The sequence below is a fragment of the Crotalus tigris genome, unplaced genomic scaffold (genome assembly GCF_016545835.1).
Source record: "Crotalus tigris isolate CLP2741 ecotype Arizona unplaced genomic scaffold, ASM1654583v1 scf7180000017548.2638350, whole genome shotgun sequence".
Classification (NCBI taxonomy): domain Eukaryota; kingdom Metazoa; phylum Chordata; class Lepidosauria; order Squamata; family Viperidae; genus Crotalus; species Crotalus tigris.
Window position 1 is genome coordinate 2,054,065 of NW_024096466.1, and position 21,454 is coordinate 2,075,518.

Sequence of the window (21,454 nt, forward strand, 5' to 3'; positions counted from 1 at the left end):
TTTCATTACACATCAGTACTTCCAAAAACTGATGTTAACTAATTGACTAATGAAACATCTGCAAAAAAACCCCCAACTAAACTCAGAAAGCATCAAGTACTCCACAATTCAACCCAAGTACAAATATTCTCTTCTACTGATAAAAACACAAGTACTACATTAGCATTCTCTTCTTCTGCCCTTTTTCCGAAAGCTACTTGGAGTTTTGACAGAAGTATTTTCTTCTCATTGATTTTAAGCAAAAAATCAATGACAAAAGCACTTTCCCCTGACTGCTTTAAAAGTCTCTGTATTAATCAGAACTCCCTGAGTAAATATGGATTAAAACTAGCCTCCAATATAGCACCCCTACTTTTGACTAGAAATGGAGGACCAGGGGCTTCCTGCAAATTGCTGAAATTTATCACAGAGATATAGCCATTCATTTCTGATATTTCTACTACCATTCCCTTTTAGATCTCACATTTGCATAAACATATTTTAATTTAGTTCCCACTGTTACCTCAATTATGCGGGGACGGACAAGCTTCCGTTCCTTTTTACTTTTGGCAATTCCCCGGACAAATTCTTCCACAGCTTTCGCAACAATTGGCATCTGCTGAGGTGTAGCATTCACTGCACATCTGTGTAGGAGGAATGCATATTATTTTCACTAAAGAAATGCAGTCATCTGATTTGATTAGACAAATACTCAAATAAACATTTATTTATATTTGAGAATTTACCATGTGTTACATTAAAATTAAGAGAAATGTATTATGAATATTGGTCTTTTAGAATAGTGTATTTCTAATAATAATACTGGCTAGTATTATCTAATGCATTTATCTAATGTTAATTAGTACTAATATACTAATGTATTATTAGTATTTTGATATTGATTATTCATTTAAATTTAAAACTGTCATATCAATTATCTCTACTAAAAAAAATGGAGATCATTTTTGTTTTACATCTGATATTTTTTTTTCACTTTAAAACTTGTCCTGTTATTCCCCTCAATTTTTTCTCTTTATGTTAGTTTGTATTTTAATGTCTCTTTTTGAAACTTATTAAGATTTTTTTTTCTAAATGGAGGCCACTTAGGCTTCTTTCAAACATCTTTGTCCATATAAAATTATGGATTCCAAGTAAGTATGGTGATTCTTTCAAATATTAGGGAAGCTTCAACTATTCCTTATGCCATTGTGAGTACAATGAATATAATGAGTGATATTCTTTATATAATGAACATAATGACTGAATATAATTTTCTTTCTGGTTTGAAAGCTGCAAAGAACAAGGATGGCTGAGAGGAAGTTCCAAAAGAAGAAGCACATCTAGGGATTACTTGGCAACTCTTAAGGCCAAAATTCCCCAAAAGCCTTGAATACACCAGGCCAACATTTTCAAAGCCAGCAAACATACTCCCAAGAATACTTGCTTCCAGAAAAGAGCAAATTCCAGTGGACTGAATGGCAGAGAGGCTAAAGCTGTTGATGGTACTCAAGTCCTCACAGTTCATCTTCTAAATGAGTATTTCTTTGCAGAAAGTCAGCAGAATTGGAAGCCATGAAGTTTGAGTTTGGTTAGAAAGGTCTGCCTAGAAATGTAGACCCCTGGCATTTGCATTCTCAAGGAAATAATCTTAAAATGGAATCTGAGTTTATGTTCTCTTCAGTCTGGAATCTTACACATAACAATACAAGAAGCTTCTTCAGAAGCTTTAGTCAAATAATTTTATTTTAGATATTAGATTTTCACTGATGGAATTGTGGTCTGCAATCCATTAGTAGTTTTTGAAACTTGAAGGCTAGGAACCAAGCTTTTATCATCTAGGACTCCAATGATGACTCCAAATTTGTGGTACTGACTTAACAAGAGAGTGAATTTTTTTTTTTTTAGTTCTTTAAAAACTAGTTTTTAGGATTCAGTTAGAAATCATGCATATTCAGTGGTGCCTGCAAGGATTACAAGGATGAATCCAGACTCACCGCAGGTTGTCACTATTTAAAAGGTATTTCTTGATGCGTGGCAGTTTTCGGAGCACAGACTTAATGTCTGCCATTTCTGCAATTCGCTTCATCAGTTTCACCTGAATAGAAAAAGGTTGGAAGGGAATTAAGAGCAAAAGCCTAGATAAGTTCTCCACTTTGCATTTCGGAAGCCCACTGAGATTGCAAAAAATGATTCCAGAGTGTTGGTCGCCATGTGACTGAATTCTGTTCAAATGATTATGAGGATGTTGTAACAATTGTTAAGTAAGAACCAGTTGTAGGTCACTTTTTTCAATGCCATTGTAACTTTGAATGAATGATTGTAGGTTTAGGACTATCTTGTATTGCATCAATACAAGGAAAATTATCACAGCGACATTAATGTTTACAGTGAATGCTTAAATGTTTGGAGGACCTTAACCACTAACTGTGCCTACATTGGGCTGACTAGCAGCTGAGACTTTAGGTTTCCCCTGAAAAGATCAGCAACTCATCCCCTATCACAGGGGTGTCAAACTGCCGGCCTACGGGCCAGATGCATCATGCTGAAACTGCCCCCACCCCATTGCCAGCAATGGAAAAAAAGTCATGATAGGTTATAACATTTCACGTGATGTTGCAAGTTTGACACCCTGCCCTATAGAAAGGGAAATTATACTGTAAAGGAGAGGATATCACTGTATCTCTATGAGGACACTTGGAGCATTTCATTAGGCTTCAACTATTATATAGTGATAGAAGACCCACTTTATATGCAGAAGGTCCATTCAGTCTTGAGCATCTCCAGTTCAATAATAATAATAATAATAAAACAGGCACTGGAAACAATCTTAGAGTGGTCAATCTTAATGGAGAGAACTGGGCAACACAGAAATAAGGGCACCTTCCCATTTTTTAATGTCAGAAGTATCAAACCCTTTTTCTTTCTTTTCACCTGTTCCATCCCATTAAACGTTTCTTGCAATTCTCCTGCAAGGTTCAGTGTTCTGCTTGCTCTAATTAAGGCATAATGATGTCCAGAATCAGGAATGCCATTTGATAGCTCTTGAGCTGTCATTTTAACCAAGACTTTGAAATGATCTTCATCTTCAAAATGAGGGCTGTGAAGAGAAAAGGGAGAAAGGGAAAAAAAAGGGACCTTATAAATAAGATGCAGGAGTAAATTGGGAGGGTTCCTCAAATGTTTACTAACTATAACTCTCATGTTAATGGTCACTATGGATGGAGCCATATGAATGGAAATCTAATTCCATTCATTCTCTCTATACACTCTTGAAAGGAGCTCAAAGCATCAACAATTCTCAATGCAAGGCAATTATTGGCCTTCTCTTCCTCTTAATTAAAACATCAGCCAAAAGCATTTTTCAACCAATATGAAATTATTTACTAAGGTGTTTTAATATTGCCATTGGAGCTATCCACTGCAGCTGGGCAGCCCATAAATTCAAATATACAAACGAGGAAATATACATCTTCAATTGCATAAAAATATTGTTCCGTAAAATGGACCATACTTGTTGAATATTTCAGTCCAGAGATGCATCATGTCAGACAAGTTTCTATCCAGGCACAATGAAGAGAAGATCACACCCTAAAGAAGAATTGTAGGAATGAATGAAAAAATAAGGCAAAGTGATACCAAATTACTTAAAGAACACTAACATGGGATTCTTGATTTTTTTTTAAAAATGTCAATGCTAGTTGTGAAATTACAATCCAAAACTGAAATCCAACTTAACAAAGCACACACAAAAAAGATACTAGCCCTTTGTAGATGTACTTTGTAGCTGCAAATTTCCTATCCACTAATGACTTACTTTAAGATATTCCACTTCACAACTTTAGAACATCTCCACCTTTAAAACTGGAAGGGTTTATTTACACCAAGTCCAATCCCTGGTTTCCTCAGTTCAATACACAAATTCTAATAAAGAATCATCATTATTTCAATAGGAATTCAGCTTAGATCCTAATGAAGAGTAGAGACAGTTTCTGTCTAACATATATCAATCACTTCTTCTCCTGAAACAGCCATCCAATCTCCCAAAGCCCTGAAACCCCTCCTCTATACTTTAAAACATGTTGGATCCATCAGTTGGAGAGAAGGAAAAAGCAACTTTGATCCAAGTTTCCCTGTCTGGTACTATTTCTTATGTTTAGGGGGAAAGGCAGCAAAAAGAATGTGCTGGGCTAAGCTGTCCCTTCTGAAATTTTGCCTTTGGAGTATAAAGCTTGCATTTTGGAAAACAAGTGCATCAGGTTCTTTACAATTAAAAAGCAGCTTTCTTCTCTCCTTTTATACATCTCAGCTTTAAGAAAAGTATAATCAATGAGGGATCCTGGTGCTGCCTGGGCTTTGTTGTTTTCTTGCAGATGTTTCATTATCTAAAGTAGGTAACATCATCAGTGCATCAAGGTTGGCCAACGAAACATCCGCCAAGTAAACAGCCAAGCTCAGGCAGCACCAAAAACCCCTTCATTTCTACCCAAGCTGCAAATATTTTCTTCTATCAGTATTATAATCATCAAAGCAATTCCACACCATTATTTGCTTTCCTACCTGTAAGAGTGAATTGGCAATAGAGCTAATTATCCAGATAAATGGTGAATTGTCCTTTACTTCTTGGATTTGGAGGGAAGAGTAACTTAAATTTTTGCCTAGAAGAGCATCTGAGTCTTAAGAACCTGAACACTCTGCTTCATTTTTTTTCTGATTTTACCATAATGCATCCATGGATACTGCACTTTCTATTCCAAATGCATTAATCCCATATATTTGCAAAATAATTGTTACAATGCTGACTGGTGGACCGGACTTATTTTCCTCATATTGCAAATAGTGAGTGGATTAAAAAACAAAGAGAGAAAAAAGCAAGCGAAAGGGTTAAAAGCTAGATAGATAGAGAAGGATGCCATTTATTGAATTAGAGCAGAGGTGTCTAAACTGCTGACGCGGGCCAGATGCGTCATGCTGAAACTGTGCCCACCCCAGCTCCAGCAATGGGAAAAAAGTCGCAATATGTCCTGACACGTCACGTGATGGGGCGAGTTTGACACTCCTGAATTAGAGTAAAAACTTAGTCTTGAAATTTCCTAATTAGTAATTCTGTCTGAGAAAAAATTAGAGGGTTACCCATATACAACTGACCAGACCTTAACTGGAGATGGACTCACCTGTTCATACATGTCCAGGTGGGAGTCATCTACATTGATATGTGGGCTAACAGAAAGCCCACCTGTTTTCAGATCTATTTCCAAAGCCTGTTCTCGGTAGTTGAGTGCTCCACACCCCATCCTTATGAAAAGAGACAAGAACAAACTGGGTTCTCATACAGACTGTGTGGGTCTGCAAACAAATTATTCACTCTAGATAATTGGGCTTCCATCCTAAGTAAACCCTATAATTATACCCATTGTTTAGGAAAGACTAATATTTGTTGCAGCAAATTCTAATTGCAAGAAGGCAGCCATACTTGGCCCTGTATAATCCAGTCTTCCCTGGAGCTTGGCATCTCAACTGCTTCTTCATCCCTTTGTCTTGTGTTTTTGCTAAGAGAAGCAACTCATAGTTACACAGAGATCTTTGGATTCTGACTGATGAGATGATACTCAGAGCATTTTGGCCCTTATGTGAAGTGTGACCGAGCCATGTCAGTTATAGTGCAGAGATACAAATGTGGTAGCACTAAAAATACAGAATAACAGAGTTGGAAGGGACTTTAGAGGTCTTCTAGTCCAGCCACCTGCTCGAGCAGGAACCCCTACACCACTCCAGAAAAATGACTATCCAATTTCTTCTTAAAAACCTCCAGTGTTAGATACCCACAACTTCTGGAGGCAAACTGATTAACTGTTCTCACTGTCAGGAAATGTCTCCTTAGTTCTTGGTTGCTTTTCTCCTTGATTAGTTTCCATCCGTTGCTTCTTGTCTTGCCTTCAGTTGCTTTGGAGAATAGGTTGACCTGCTCCTCTTGCTGAGAGCTGGTCAAATATTAAAAGACTGCTATCAGATCACCCCAGGTTCTTCTCTTCATTAGACTAGAAATACCTGGCCCTCAATCATTCATCATATATTTTAGCTTTCAGACCTCTGATCATCTTCATTGCTCTTCTATGCATTTTTTCTAGGATCACAGTATCTTTGATGGTGACCAAAACTGGATGCAGTATTCCAAGTCTGGTCTTACCAATGCAGTAAAAAGTGGTACTAACACTTCACATGATTTTGAGGCTATCCCTCTGAACAAATTGTGGCCAGAATTGGCAAGTCAACTTAGCTCCCAAGCCAAGCCACTCCTGACAATTCTGCCACAAAATAAGTTGATGGAGAATATGATTTGGGTGGAAATGTAGGAAAATTCTTGAACAGAGGCAAAGACTGCTGAAAAAGCTTCAGACATAACCCTCTCTTACTTGGTGATGACACCGCAAAAAAGTGGAACATAAGGCCGAAGCTCTTCAGGGAGTGTGTTCAGGCTGGAAATGGCTCTGAAATAAACAATGCCATTTGTAGGTTGAGCACAATACTGGACAGGGACATCCTCAGCTACAGAGAAAAGAGAAGAGATAACTTTATGAAATGTCAGAAATAATTCAATTCACATTAAGCTGTTTTACCATTCACTGATATGTTCTTTTTCCTATCCCTCAAATCTATCATCCAACAGGGAAAGGGGCCACAGGCGCACAAAGTGATGGAACCTCCCAGTATAGGTAACCCTTGGATTATGATGGCAATTGGGGCCAGGATTGGCCTTGATAAGTGATACAGGCATAAAGTGCAAGATGTAAATATAAAGTGCAAAATCATATGGCTGTACACCCCCCCCCCCCCCCGGGACAGCAAATCTGGGCAGTCCAGGTTGCTGTTGCAACTCTAAAATGCATGAGTTATTAAGAGGGAAGAAGCTGGAGTCTCAAATAAGGAACACAGGTATGCCCAGGGATGAGGATCTGAGAGTCTCAGGTAAGGAACACAGGTATGCTCAGTAGGGATGAGGGCCTAAGAGGGCTGGCACAGGCCGAATGCAAGCGAGTTGTGAAAGGGCAGGGAAGTACCAGTGCAGGTCACATGACCACAGCTCCCTGAGACATCGTAATTGCTAATCTAGCATCAGAGCACTTGGATCAGACAGAATCATGATATTGTAGGGGTCTTGTGATTACCAAAATTTCAAGGATTGGTTGTACATCCATTTTTTTTTCCAGTGTGCCGATGCAGATCTGAACAGTTGCTGAACAAATTGAGTTAAATCAAGGATTACCTTGGTAAGAATGTCTGAGCACTGTCCTTCTAGGCTGGTTAGTATATATGGAAGAATGATCATGATACACACAGATAGTCCTTAGCTTACAACTTCAGTTGGGAATAAGACAGTTGCTAAACGAGTCACACCCAATTTTAAAACCATTTTTGCCAAGATTAAGCAAATAACTTGTTGTTAATGAATCAAGCAGTCATTAATTACATCTGGGTTTTCCCACTGCTTGTTAGAGCCATCTAGGAAAGTCACAAACAGCATCGTGTAACCCAGGGATTCTATAACCATCACAAATACATTCTAGTTACCAAGTGCCCGAAATTTGTATCATGTGGCTATGGAATACTGCTATGGTCGTTAAGGGTGAGGATGGGTCTTAAATCAGTTTTTGAGTCCTTTACAAATTGGAATGGTTGCTATACAAACAGTTGTGAGTTGAGAATTACCCATACTTTCCTCTATTTCAAAGGACTGTTTATAATTCTACTAGACTGATATACTAGCACAGGGGTAGGAAACCTCGGCTCTTTTATGACTCTGGACTTCAACTTCCAGAATTCCTGAGCCAGCTATGCTGGCTCAGGAATTCTGGGAGTTGAAGTCCATGAGTCATAAAAGAGCCGAGGTTGCCTACCCCTGTACTAGCACATGTTGTGTAAAAATTGGAGGCTGGGGATTGCTGGAACTGAAGTCTACCCAGGAGTTCGTGAAGTCTAGGCTCTCCATTTTCAAAGAGAATTTGATTTGATCATTTTATTTTCATTCCCTCAGCCTCCATGCTTCAGTTCCCCTAACCTGTAAACGCCATCTCCAGATCAGTAAACGGAATCCTTGGTTCAATATCTGAAACTTTCAGAGCAGGAAGACAGGAAGTATCTTGAGGTTTGCTTTGCAGATCAAGCAATTCCAAACCTAGCAGATCAAAGGGAACATTAATTTAGCAATTCCAACAAAACCAGTTACTCAAATTCATCCGCCTTGTAGCATCAGTTAAGGCCCTGATAATGTCCCCCAGGGACCCATTTCAGGTCTTTAAAAAGGCTGATTATTTCAAACACAAAGTGAAAAATATAGCTGCAGGGTGTTCAAGAATCAGCTAAAGTACCCAAAGAAGAGGAGGGGGGAAAACAATACTTAGGTTGCAGCATGACATAGCACCAAAATTTTGGTGATTTTCTAATAGTAAAACCATTTAAAAGTCTACTTTTTACCTCTTACATGTTGCATGATGATGCTTTTAACCCGTTTTAAAATCAAGAGCTAATTGGTCAGAATCTCTACGAGTTTTGAGGGTTGGGAATGCTCAAAAGGATTCTTCCAGCAAAATTGTATTAGTCTACAAGACCCAGAATTCCAGGCAAGCTTGTTGGAAATGCTTTCTGGGAGATGCAGGTTGGGAAAAGCCCCTGCAGATAGAATTAATCAGACATGGAATTCACCTGAGAAGTTAGAACTATTTAATTTTACTGCCACTTTTTGCATTCACTGGGGAAAAGAAGCATATGGCGTACCCATGGTTGTAAGAGATCAAGACTGGGGAGACCAGGTTTAAATCTCTCCTCCCCTCTGTCATCCTGAGTAAGAAAAATGGGGAAGGGATTATGTGCTCTGACCGGGCATTTAGAGAGTAGGTGAAGTGACCAAGGTATCAAGTGTTGAATCCATAGAATAGAAAAACAGTAAAAAGAAAAACTCTTAGAAGAGACTGAAGAGCACTTCCCAAACATTAATCAAACAAACAAGGCCACATTTTAATGACTCAGAAGACATCCACCTTTTTCATAGATTTGTTTCTTCTCTTCTTCAGAAAGGGCCTCAACCTTCTCTTTCAATTTGTCTGCCTCCATTGCTGCTTGCTTGTCATGGAAAGCCGCATCTGGACTCATAGAGAGTGTTAATCTGTGTGGATTGTCCTTTGACCAAGAAAGAAGAATTCTAATCAGTGTAAAAACAATTTCTCTTTGCACCTGATGCTGTTCAACAACTGACATCAACTGCCTTATTAATTACAGGTAATCCTTGACTTACAACCGTAACGAGCTTACCCAATTAGGTTGTAAGTCATGCTGACCATAAAGGTCACCACATGACTGACTCAATTTTAAGATCTTCTTTGTGGTGGCCGTTATAAGAATCACCATAGTTCCTATGTGAATCCACCATTGTTAAGTGAATGCCATGATCATTAAGTGAATCTATTATTGGTTACAGGGCATCTCTGCCAAAAACTGGAAGTAAAATCTAGGTTTTGGCAATAAATGTCATAAACTGTGGTCATGTGACTGCAGGACTCTGCAAATGGCATAAGACTGGGAGAATCAAAATTTTGCAACAGGATTGTAAGTATCTTATAAGGCAGGGGTCCCCAACTCCCGATTCATGGACGTTACCGGGCCGTGATATGCAGCAACCGATCCACACAAACGAGCAAAGCCCCATCTGTGGGATGCAGGCAGCACACAAAACCACACTCTCTGGTCTGCAGAAAAATCTTTCTCCATGGACCTGGTCCCTGGTGCCCAAAAGGTTGGGGACCTCTGTTATAGGGGACCCACTGGAACTTTGAAGTCACTAAGCCACTGTAGTAAATTGAAGACTTACATATGCCGAATTACAGCCTTCCCTTTATAAGAAAAGCTCTACTACAGGGAAGAAAACCAGAAGATGCACCAAAGATCACTAATGCCTAGAGTAGCCCAACACAAGCAAGAAATTATACAAACTTTCAGAATGATCTTTATGCAACACAAAACCCCAATGCTTTGGATTGCAGAGAAATCATTCCGTATGACTGCTTGCTTCTGTTGGGTTACTAATTGCCTGGCTAATCACTCTTGGAAACAGGGTTAAAACCAGCCCTATGCAGGTTCATCTGAGTCCTACCTTGAAATATTGTTTTACTTTTCTCTGCAGGAAATGGGGGTCCTTCTCAAGGCAATGCCTAAGCTGAGTTACTTTCTCCGCTATTTTCAAAAGATCAATAGGATCTCCTTCGTGGTTCCAGCAGGAGGCAATATTCTTACAGGGAAAAAAAGAAAGTTAGAAAAAAGAATGAAAATATTCCACATGAAAGACATTAAGACTACTGTCCCTCTAGAGCAGTGGTTCTCAACCTTTTTAATGCCACGACCCCCAACCAGTCGTAAGTCAAGGACTACTCAACTGGTGCAGCACCGTTTGCAGAATGGGACTTTTGGCGGGCTCAGCAAGGCAGAGACAGCCTGAACAATTCCTACTGGCTTTTGAAAGCCAATAGAATTAGGCTCTATTCAAGAGAGTCTATTCTATTGGCTTTCAAAAGCCAATAGAATAAAAGGGAGTAGCACAGCTAAGGAAAAGGGGAAAAAAATGGCAGACTGTGTTGTTTGGTGACCCCCGTGAAATGGTCGTTCAACCCCAAATGGGGTCCCGACCCACAGCTTGAGAACCACTGCTCTAGAGCACGGGTGTCAAACATGATCATGTTATGTATCAACTCATGTCACGTGGAGGTGGGATGGGCATGGCATCCACGTGATGCATTGACACCCCTTGCTCTAACAGCGAGCTAATGTTTTTTTTCTGTCTGCAACAGTTGCCACTAGTGGTACCTGAAGATAGTTACACATTCCAGCAAATTTTCAACAATTCAGAGAAAAGCTCCCCCTTCTCCCCCAAAAAGAGGAAGAAAAGAATGAAGATGGGCAACTTCAAGGACAGTCCCAGTTAGGAACTGTCCAGCCTAAAATGAGAACATTTAACATTGTTTATCTCAACTTGGCATCCCCAGCTATGTTTTAAATGCAATTCCGGGCTGGCTAGGAATTCTTGAGACTTATAAAATACAAACTGGAGATTCATCAGCTTTAATTAGCAGCAGTACTCTAAAGCCTGGCCATGGGTCTTTTCATCCTAGATCATCTGACCCTTTTAAACGGGAAGGGAAACTCAGGTTTTCAACGTATAGTACTCAGACTGATGACACTTCTCAAAAGGACTAGGCCAGGGGTAGGCAACCTTAGCTCTTTTATGACTCGTGGATTTCAGCTCCCAGAATTCCTGAGTTGAAGTCCACGAGTCATAAAAGAGCCAGGGTTGCCTACCCCTGGACTAGGCTCTGATTTAAGTATCAAGCTGCTTCATAGGGGGCAGGAGATACATAATGCAGGGACTGTCTCAGCATTCCTTCTGCAGTCCTTCTAGCTGTTCCAGAATGGGTGGGCTTGAGGGATAGGACAGTAAACAAAAGTATTGTTTTGCAAACATCTAAGGCATCCATTTCTCCCTTTTAAAATTCATCCCAATCCACCAAGACCCACTTTACAACTACAGCGTCTCAAATGCGGTTCTTGAGTCCAGAAAAGATCAGCAATTTTGACTTAAGATTCTCCAGAAGAAGTAATTATTATGGGCTTGAGTCAATCAATGTTCTACTTTTTTATTCTTCTTGACTGGAACTTTCCATTTTGTTCAGAAGCGTCTCCCTTATATTCAAGCCTTAAGTTATTAGTGAGATTTCTGCAATTCCACAGAGAAGAACATCACGATCATGGGACCCAACACGTCTCGATTCTCTTACAAGAGATTCTGTGATGCATCTTTACTATTTACACTCTAGACTTGCATCCTAAAATCCTTTTGTAAATGTTTAAGAATTGTGCATTGGGGACTCTCCCATACAAAGAATGTTCAAAAGGCTCGTTTGCACGTTATGGCTGGTTCTATGGGAGGAGCATCCCTTACTGAAGCCAAGACAAGTCCAAAACGGGTTGACTGATGCTTCATCTGGATCTCAATTTTGTGGAGTAAAGCTTCAATCCTTTCTTTCTCAAATCCATTCCTGAGGATGAAAAGAAGACATTTAATTTTGTTCCAGAATAACAAGGACTCAAGTTGTTGAATGAAATTTAATCGTATGGCATAGACTATTCAACTACCATGGAAATTACATGGAAGGTGGGGATGGATCTGATTTTTTTTTAAAAAACAAAGGAATTAATTACAGGCACTCTTCATTTACGGATCTAACTGGGACTAGGAAGGCCATCACTAAACAATGTGGCAATAACAGAAAAAAAAATCACATGACTACACCAGCTTATGACAGCAGTTCCTACAATTCCAGCTGAGGCCCTTAAGCAAAGTCCTTAAGTGAGATGTCACACGATCTCAACCTGCAACTTCCTGCCGGCTTCCCCATTGATTTAGGTTCACATGTCGTGACGGCCAGAACTTTTGAGAACAGGTCATAAGTCTCACTCAACACAGTTGCTAAATGAGTGGGTGATTATTTTGTATTCCCTTACTACATGATGACTCAGATGTGGCGCTTCTCTACTTATTTCCCACCCCCTCAACCATCCAGTTGCTCAAGTATAGCAACATTAAAAGACAAGATACACTAAAGCTTGCATCATGCTTTCAGCAAAAAGACCCTTACAGGTAGTCTTCAACTTAAAAACATTCATTTAGTGACCATTTCAAACTACAACAGCTCTGAAAAAGTGACTTATGACCATTTCCACACTTATGAAAATTGCAGCATCTCTGTGGTTATATGATCAAAATTCAGACGCTTCCAAATTGGCAGGTATTTATGATGGTTGCAGTGTCCCAGGGTCATGTGATCACTTTCTGCAATCTTCTGACAAACAAAGTTAACCAAATTCATTTAACAACCATGTTACCAACTTAATTGCAGTGAACTATGGCAAAAAGGTCATAAAATGGGATAAAAATCACTTAACTGACTTGCTTAGCAATGGGTATTTTGGGCTCAGCTGTGATAAGTTGAGAACTACCTGTTATTACATTTTAGCCATAAAGATCTGCATTTTTCCATCTCGGCTTTCATTCTTTTTTTCTTTTCTTTCAAGGTTCAATTTTCAGCTTTTAGGTGTTAATTGTACATCAAACGGATACTCAAAGTTTACGTATTCTTTTTTCATAAAGAGATTTGTAAATAGCAAAATTATCTTAAATCTTTTACAATATCTGGGAAAAGCAGTATAAATTTAAGAAGTTTATTTTACCCACGCAGAAATTATAAACCACCATCACTATTGCCACAAGTTTAAAGTAAGTAACATCTTAGCTATTTCTTTTTTACAATAGTGCAACAATTAAAAAATTGATTGTTCTTACTCAATAACTTCATCGATAGTTTTAGCAATAATTTGCTTTATGGTGTCTATGCTTTCTTCAGAAATCCCTTGAAGGCCTACAGTGAAATAAGCTTCTCGGGTAGATGAGTTAATCCTAGAAACACAGACAGATTACAAAATCTTCACTTATTAGAATTTAAACATTGGAAAGCTGGATCTTGACAGAAAAAGGAGATTTTACGTTTTGCAATAAACCATGATGGGTTTTATCTATGGCTTAATACGAATGTGGGAACCCTCTAATATAGTTTAGTGTCAGGGATGAGCAAAACTCCAAGACTAATACAACAAATATGGCTAAACAACAAATATGGATCAGTGAGCAGCTGAAGAAGAGGAGCTAATTTGCTGGGAGAAAACTTAAATCACATTTCAACAGACACATTCCTTTGGGCTCCTAATTCAATGCAGGGGAGCTGAGGTCTTACAGAGAAATTTTATATACAAGACTACATTCACCTATGTTCTTATTCTGTGGTAGCACAGTGGTTAGAATGCGATATTGCAGGCTAATTCTGCTCACTGCCAGCAGTTCGATCCTTATGGGCTCAAGGTTGACTCAGCCTTCCATGGTTGGTAAAATGAGGACCCAGATTGTTAGGGACAATATGCTGACATATGAAAACCGTTCAGAGAGGACTGTAAAGCACTATGGGGCAATATATAAGTCTAAATGCTATTGTTATTTTAATCCTTCTGAACTCCCACACAAAATTCCATATATTTCACATCCTCAAACCTTGATTAGCCCTTTTTCTAAACACCCATCTAAGAAATCATAGTAAATTTCTGTTACACCATTTAAATAGATAGAAAACCACCAGCAACATACTTACCCAACATCTGGTGAAAAGTCTGTTCCAAGACCGGCTTCAATCAAAGCTTTATAAAATGGGGAATTTGGCCCACCAACCAATAGAGAAGACAAAAAGTTCAGCATGAAGGTTTCAAAATTATCTGTAATACTAAACATAAGAGAAAAAAATTGGATACTACTACTACTACTACGAATAATAATAATAATAGTAAAGTTGGAAGGGACCTTGGAGGTCATCTAGTCCAACCCCCTGCTCAGGCAGAAAACCCTATACCATTTTGGACAAATGGCTGTCCAGTCTCTTCTTAAAAACTTCCAGTGTTGGAGCATTCACCACTTCTGGAGGCAGGTTGTTCCACTGGTTAATTGTTCTAACTGTCAGGAAGTTTCTCTTTAGTTCTAGATTGCTTCTCTCTTTGGTTAGTTTCCATCCGTTGCTTCTTGTCCTGCCTTCAGGTGCTTTGGAAAATAGCTTGATTCCCTCTTCTTTCTGGCAGCCCCTGAGATATTGGAACACTGCTATCATGTCCCCCCTTGTCCTTCTCTTCGTTAAACTAGACATACCGGTACCCAATTCCAGAAATCGTTCCCTATATGTTTGGTTGTTTAAGGTTTGGGATTAAAAAATCTCAATGGAGTGAATAGGTTAGTGCTATCATGTTCCCCCTTGTCCTTCTCTTCGTTAAACTAGACATACCAAATTCCAGCAATCGTTCCTTATATGTTTTAGCCTCCAGTCCCCTAATCATCTTTGTTGCTCTTCTCTGTACTCTTTCTAGAGTCTCAACATCTTGTAGAATTCAATAAAGGCAATCCTCGATTTAGAACAATTTGTTTAGTGACCATTACAACAGCACTGAAAAAAGTGACTTACAAGTAGTTCTCACATGCCCATTGTAGTTGCCAAGCACCTGATCAAAATTCAGGTGCTTGGCAACTGGCATGTATTTATGACTGTTGCACTGTCCTGAGGTCATGTGATCACCATTTGTAATCTTCCCAGCAGGCCTCTGACAAGCAAAAGTCGATGGGGAAAGCCAGATTCACTTAATTACTGCATATTTCATTTAAACGTGATTCGCTTAACAACCTTGGCAAAAAAGGTTATAAAATGGGGCAAAGCTCACTTAACAATTGTCTTGCTTAGTAATTAAAATTTTGGTCTCTATGGTGACCATACCTCAAGGACTACCTGTATACGTAGCAGTGGTATCATTTCTTGTTACAGAAGTTTTAAAAAACTGCCAGACCATCTTCCTGGAGAAGAAACACATTTCACTGTTCTCTCCAAAACTCAAAGTGGAGTGGCTTAGTTAATGACAGGAAGAAGGTTTAATAGCGTTATAATTTTGCTAAACTTGGTGCATCGGACTCCTAAGTCAAATTCAAGGTGCTGATTTTAACCTGTAAATCCCAACATGGCTTGGCACCTTACCAGGACCTTCTCTAGGTTAGAATTGACCCATCCAATGTGTTCATCTTGAGAAGGTCCCAATACTCGATAGGATAAAAGGAGTGAAGAATTAAGAGTCCCAAATTTTTACTGTCAGCCTGCTCTCCTTTTTATGGGTATCTGAACCCCTATGATGTGTAGGGAGCCCATGTTGTTGGCTATTAGGATGCTTGTTCCATAGGCTGTTTGGTGAGGGCAGTGAATTTGAAATATAGAAACCCTTCAATTCCTGTTATGACTAAATATAACCGGTGTGGTCTGGTGAAGTATAAAACATATCTTGTGCATTTACTCACTTTTCGCATTCTTTTGACTCATTACAGGTAATCCTCAACTTACAACAGTTCGTTTATTGATCGTTTGATGTTAAAAGGACACTGAAAACTGACTTATGACCATTGTTCGCATTTATAACCGCTGCAGCAACCCCATGGTGACGTGAACAAAATTCAGATGCTTGGCAACTGACTCATATTTATGACGGTGGCAGTGTCCATTGGTCATGTGATCAATTTTTATGACCTTCTAACAAGCAAAGTCAATGAGGCATCCAGATTCACTTAACAACCGTGTTACCAACTTAACAACTACAGAGAGATTCACTTAACAACTATCGCAAGAAAGGTGATAGAATGGAGCAAAACTCACTTATCAAATGTCTTGCTTGGCAGCAGAAAATCTGGGCCCAATTGTGGTTGCAAGTCAAGGACTACCTGTACTAATTTCATATACAAATTGCCCTCAACTTGCAATGGCAACTGGGGCAGGAATTTCCATTGCTAAGTGATGTGGTCATAAAGTATACTTGCATTGCTTAACGATGGTAATCTTTGCAGTCCCAGTTACTGTTGTTAACCAAATCTCATGGTTGTTAGGTGAAGCAACTTCTTGCTGGCTTCCCACAACCGAAGGGAAAGGAAAAGTGCAGGTCAGAGAAAGTGCATTTCAGAGAACGCAGTATGGGTCAGGGAAGGTGCACAAGAAACTCAGTGCCGGTAGGAAGAATACAGAAATGGTTGACTCAGCAGGAAGGACTGGAGAGTTGTATGGTTGAACAACTGTCGGACATTAAGTCCATTTAACGTTGGGATATGCAACTGAAGACAGGAAGATCTCCCTAATTACTTTCCAGGTTCTTTCATAGCAGAAAATGATGAATGGAATCCTCAGCTGCATAGATTAGTATGATTCTGTTTAGAACAGTGGTTCTCAACCTGTGGGTCGGGACCCCATTTGGGGTCGAACAACCATTTCACGGGGGTCGCCAAACAACACAGTCCTCCATTTTTTTCCCCTTTTCCTTAGCTGTGCTACTCCCTTTTATTCTATTGGCTTTTGAAAGCCAATAGAATAGACCCTCTTGAATAGAGCCTAATTCTATTGGCTTTCAAAAGCCAATAGGAATTGTCCAGGCTGTCTCTGCCCTGCTGAGCCCACCAAAAGTCCCATTCTGCAAACGATGCTGCACCAGTTGAGTAGTCCTCGACTTACGACCGGTTGAGTAGTCCTCGACTTACGACCGGTTGGGGGTCGCGGCATTAAAAAGGTTGAGAACCATTGGTTTAGATAAATAACTCTTCTAATCCCAATTACGTACTCTGCTAGGAGATAGCTGACGCTGACCGTTGTCTGCTTCTTAGAGTCAGTAGCCAATGAATCTGCGGCACACGTCACATGGTGCTCCCTCTGCAAAAAGACACAACAACTAGCAAACAGGACACTGTCTTTATCCCAAGTATTTTATAATGGTTTGGCCAAAACCCAGCACTTACTTCTGGTTTTCTGCAAAACTGTGCCATAGTGAATAATGGGTTTACTTAATAACTGTGAAATTCACAATTATGACTCCCACATTTGCTTACAGTCACTGCAAAAAATGTAAAATCGTGATCAACCTGTTCTTATGACTGCTATGACTTACAACCTAATGGGCAGGCTCTACCATGGTTGTAATCTGAGGACTGTAACTGTATGCTCTTAGCCAAAAGGCACTTCAAAGTATGGAAATGACCCTATCTGGTACCATTACAGCTAGGTAATATTGAGGAACTGGAAAGCGTACAGGGAAGAGCAATAATGAGGGTAAAGGGGGCTAAATCCCATGAAGGGTGCTTAAAGGAGCTTAAAGAAGAGAAGACTAAGGGAAAACATGACAGAAGAGGGAGTAGATTTATTCACTTTAGCATATAAGGGCAGAAGCTTTGCACTGAGAGATCCGAACTTGAACTAAGAAAGAATTTCCTGACTATAAGACTATTAAAGCAACGGAACAGCCTGGCTCATGAAATTATGGGAGTTCCATCATTGGAGATTTTCAAGGAAAGATTGGACTGGCATTTGTCCAGAATGATATGAATATTTCTACTGCAGAAGACTTCCAGCCTACAAATAAGGCGGTCACATTCCTCTATTAACCATTTTGATTTGACAGCATTTCCTCATGGTTCCAGGAAGCATCTTTTCCATCTCTTGCTATTTGACCTTTCTCAACTGAACTTAAGAATATTGCCCACACATAAAGGATGCAATCACAGCCGTAGACATTTGTATCTGGACTGGATCTACCACCAATGAAACCAACTCTGCTCTAGCAAGAGATTCTACAGAAATCCTGGGGCATTTAAAATGCAGCAAAGAAAACAAAACTCACAGGCTTGTCCCAGATTTGCTGGGATGGAACAGCAGTGTTGGGTTCAATTTTCTGGAATTTACATAGGGCTTCCTCATGGATTTGTTTCAAATGTTGCTCTAAAGGGAAGTTACCATAAGTGAAGAACCTACAATGGAAGGTAAATTTATTCATTATTACTGGCCAAGGAGGGTGGGAAACCCTAGAAAATCCCATTCATGTACACAGGAGAGAGCAGATATCACAGGATGATGTATTCCAAGTTAATAGATTATTCTATACTGTCATGTTAAATATTGCTCTAAAGCAGTGTTTTTCAACCTTGGCAACTTTAAGATGTATGGACTTCTATTCCCAGGATTCCCTTGCTAGCATGCTGGGGCAAGGAATTCTGGGAGTTGAAGTCCACACATCTTAAAACACTCCTCTAGAGGAGCTGCTGAAACCCTTGGCCTTCAGGTATTGCTGAAGAGATGTGAGGGCTATACTTCGCCAGTCAAAAATTTCCAGTTCTGCTATGATCTCTATCTAAGACAGTGGTTCTCAACCTTTCTAATGCCGCGACCCCCATAATAGAGTTCCCCATGTTGTGGTGACCCCCAACCACTTATACATCACTGGGTGCCAGGGGCGTGGCCAAAGAAAAGGGGGAAAAAATGGCAGACTGCCTTGTTTGGCGACCCCCGTGAAATGGTCGTTCGACCCCAAATGGGGTCCTGACCCACAGGTTGAGAACCACTGATCTAAGAGCAGCTTTTTTTTTTAAACTGCAGATACATGCAGAAGGGACAGAGAGACATTCCTGAACATCTTTGCGTATACAAATCAACATGTTCATTACTTATTCATTTGGAAAAGAAATAAACATGCATTTCCCTCTCCCTTAATGGTTCTAGATAGCTTGCAAAGTGACTATAAAAATAATCATAATCACAACATAGTTAAAAGAAGAAAATATGAAATAATAAAAAGCAGAAATGGACACATTAGGAGGTTGAAAAAGCTAGTCAAGTAAAGAAGAGGTAAGAAGACCCAATTCAATTTTGGTGGCCCTTTGTCTCAAGGGAGAAAGCAGAATTAATTGCTATTTTTTTTTTTAAAAAAAAAGAAAGCCATTTATTGTCTCTGTACCGACATTTCTTCAAATAGCCCATTCATGTCATCCACATCCTTGCAATTAAATAGTCTCAATTAATCACAGTTTCCCTAAACAAGAGTTTTATTAACTTCCAGGCCAGACTTTTTAAACAATCTTCATCTTTTCTTAATATCCTAGATTGTTGGTCTTCCAGTTTTAAAGAGATTTAGCTATGATTAATAAGAGACTTCCTGACTTAATTTTGTTAGATTAGAAGGGCTGCACATTTAGGAAAAACGGATCAGGCACACCAGCATATTATTTGGATATAAAATCAAAGCTATTTTGCTATCTTGAGTTCTGTCATTAGCTGAATGACAAAGCAATTGTTGTGCAATTATTATTAATGGCCCAAATTTATCTTCCTTTCCTCTTTCCTTCCAATACCTTGCATTGCTGGGATGATAATGAGTAGCATGGAAGTTTTTCAGCTGTTCCCAGGACAGATCAGGGATCTTCAATGGATCACCACCAGACACAACGGCATATGTATGATCAGGAAGCATTTTGTTTTGAAGGTGCTGAGAGAAAACTCTCTCATTATCTGCCTTAAAATAAATATTTTATTGAATAAGAATAAATGAACAGATCATCTATGGTCAAACACTATCAGAACACCTCTGGGGACTGGTGCCTGGTGATCTCCAGGGCTGCAAAGATACAGGTAGTCCTTGACTTATATAAGTTTGTTTAGTGACTGTTCGAAGTTACAATGGCACTGAAAAAAAGTGACCTATGACCATTTTTCATACTTATATGACCGCCGCATCATCCTCATGGTCACATAATCAAAAGGACAAGAAGCAATGGATGGACACTAATCAAGGAAAGAAGCAACCTTAGTTCTAGAAACTTCCTGACAGTTAGAACAATTAACCAGTGGAACAACCTGCCTCCAGAAGCGGTGAATGCCCCAACACTGGAAGTTTTTAAGAAGAGACTGGACAGCCATTTGTCTGAAATGGTATAGGGTCTCCTGCCTAAGCAGGGGGTTGGACTAGATGACCTCCAAGGTCCCTTCCAACTTTTTTTTAACAACAACAACAATAGTAATAATAATAATAATATTCAGCCACTTGGCAACTGACTCTCATATTGCAGTGTCCCAGGGTCATGTGATCACCTTTTACGACCCTATGACAAGCAAAGTCAATGGGGAAGCCAGATTCACTTAACAACCTTGTTACTAACTTAACAGTCATAGTGATTCATTTAAGAACTGTGGCAAAAATGGTCATAAAATGGTAAAATTCACTTAACTGTCTCACTTAGAAATTGACATTTTGTGCTCATTTTGTGATTGTTGAGAACTACCTGTATTTGATTTGGATTCAGTATCATGTATATATGTGTCTGACAAACCATACTTAAAACAAGCCATGGTTTGGTACAAAGTAGGAATATAGATCATGTCTGACCCCACCAAACAAAGAGGAGACCCCAAGAACCACCTTGCTGGATGTAAATGAATTCACCCAACAAGTCATTTATAAAATAAATGTTTACCAGTGCAAGAACTTTTGAATCCTGCACCCTTTACCATCTCAGCGAGTTTTGAACCTCATAATAATTCCTTAAAAATGTTATCTTATCTGTCTCTCATTTAAGCTTGTCATCACTCAAAGAATTATTTTACAGCAGCATCCCAGGACTTTTCAACAAGCCAAAAGTGTAACAATAAAACAGGGCTTACAAAAGCTCCCTTCATTTCGTTAAATACAACTCCTTTGAAAGTTAACGGAGTCCGAGAATCTTCTGGGCTCTCATGTTCCAGCCTCCATCCTTCCTGCCTTAAGAGATTTCAAACATACAAAACACGAGTTAAGAAGAATTCTTCTGGATGATACCTCACAGTTCTGTCTGTCCGCTGGATCACAAAATCTTACCAGAAATCTAGAAGCCTCAAAGAAGGAAAAAACACAGCATCCAGGTAAACAGAAAGAAGATTCTGGAAGTCCTTGGGGTTTTGGGTAGAAAACGGGTAGAGTGTGTAATCACTAGCTGCATAAGATGACAAAAATTAAAAATGAAATGGTT

At 39.4% G+C, this 21,454-nt stretch overlaps 1 protein-coding gene across 8 annotated transcripts in view; it reads right to left on the minus strand.

Annotated features, from left to right (window-relative positions):
• Positions 1–21,454, minus strand: part of PITRM1 (pitrilysin metallopeptidase 1) — a 38,624-nt gene that overhangs the window by 11,582 nt on the left and 5,588 nt on the right. For 5 of the 8 annotated variants that reach the window (XM_039337017.1, XM_039337024.1, XM_039337010.1 and 2 more), the window contains 17 exons: positions 21,304–21,418; positions 21,111–21,207; positions 19,805–19,965; positions 18,301–18,427; positions 17,248–17,336; positions 14,217–14,345; positions 13,361–13,474; positions 11,960–12,056; positions 10,121–10,255; positions 9,012–9,150; positions 8,033–8,149; positions 6,390–6,522; positions 5,151–5,271; positions 3,491–3,567; positions 2,911–3,076; positions 1,974–2,074; positions 503–623 (listed from right to left, as the gene is read on the minus strand). In XM_039337017.1, the coding sequence (XP_039192951.1) occupies positions 503–623; positions 1,974–2,074; positions 2,911–3,076; positions 3,491–3,567; positions 5,151–5,271; positions 6,390–6,522; positions 8,033–8,149; positions 9,012–9,150; positions 10,121–10,255; positions 11,960–12,056; positions 13,361–13,474; positions 14,217–14,345; positions 17,248–17,336; positions 18,301–18,427; positions 19,805–19,965; positions 21,111–21,207; positions 21,304–21,418 (2,039 nt within the window). Of the gene's footprint in view, positions 1–502; positions 624–1,973; positions 2,075–2,910; positions 3,077–3,490; positions 3,568–5,150; positions 5,272–6,389; positions 6,523–8,032; positions 8,150–9,011; positions 9,151–10,120; positions 10,256–11,959; positions 12,057–13,360; positions 13,475–14,216; positions 14,346–17,247; positions 17,337–18,300; positions 18,428–19,804; positions 19,966–21,110; positions 21,209–21,303; positions 21,419–21,454 lie in introns of those variants that run through there. The other 3 variants (XM_039337049.1, XM_039337057.1, XM_039337066.1) reach the window with 3 other exon arrangements.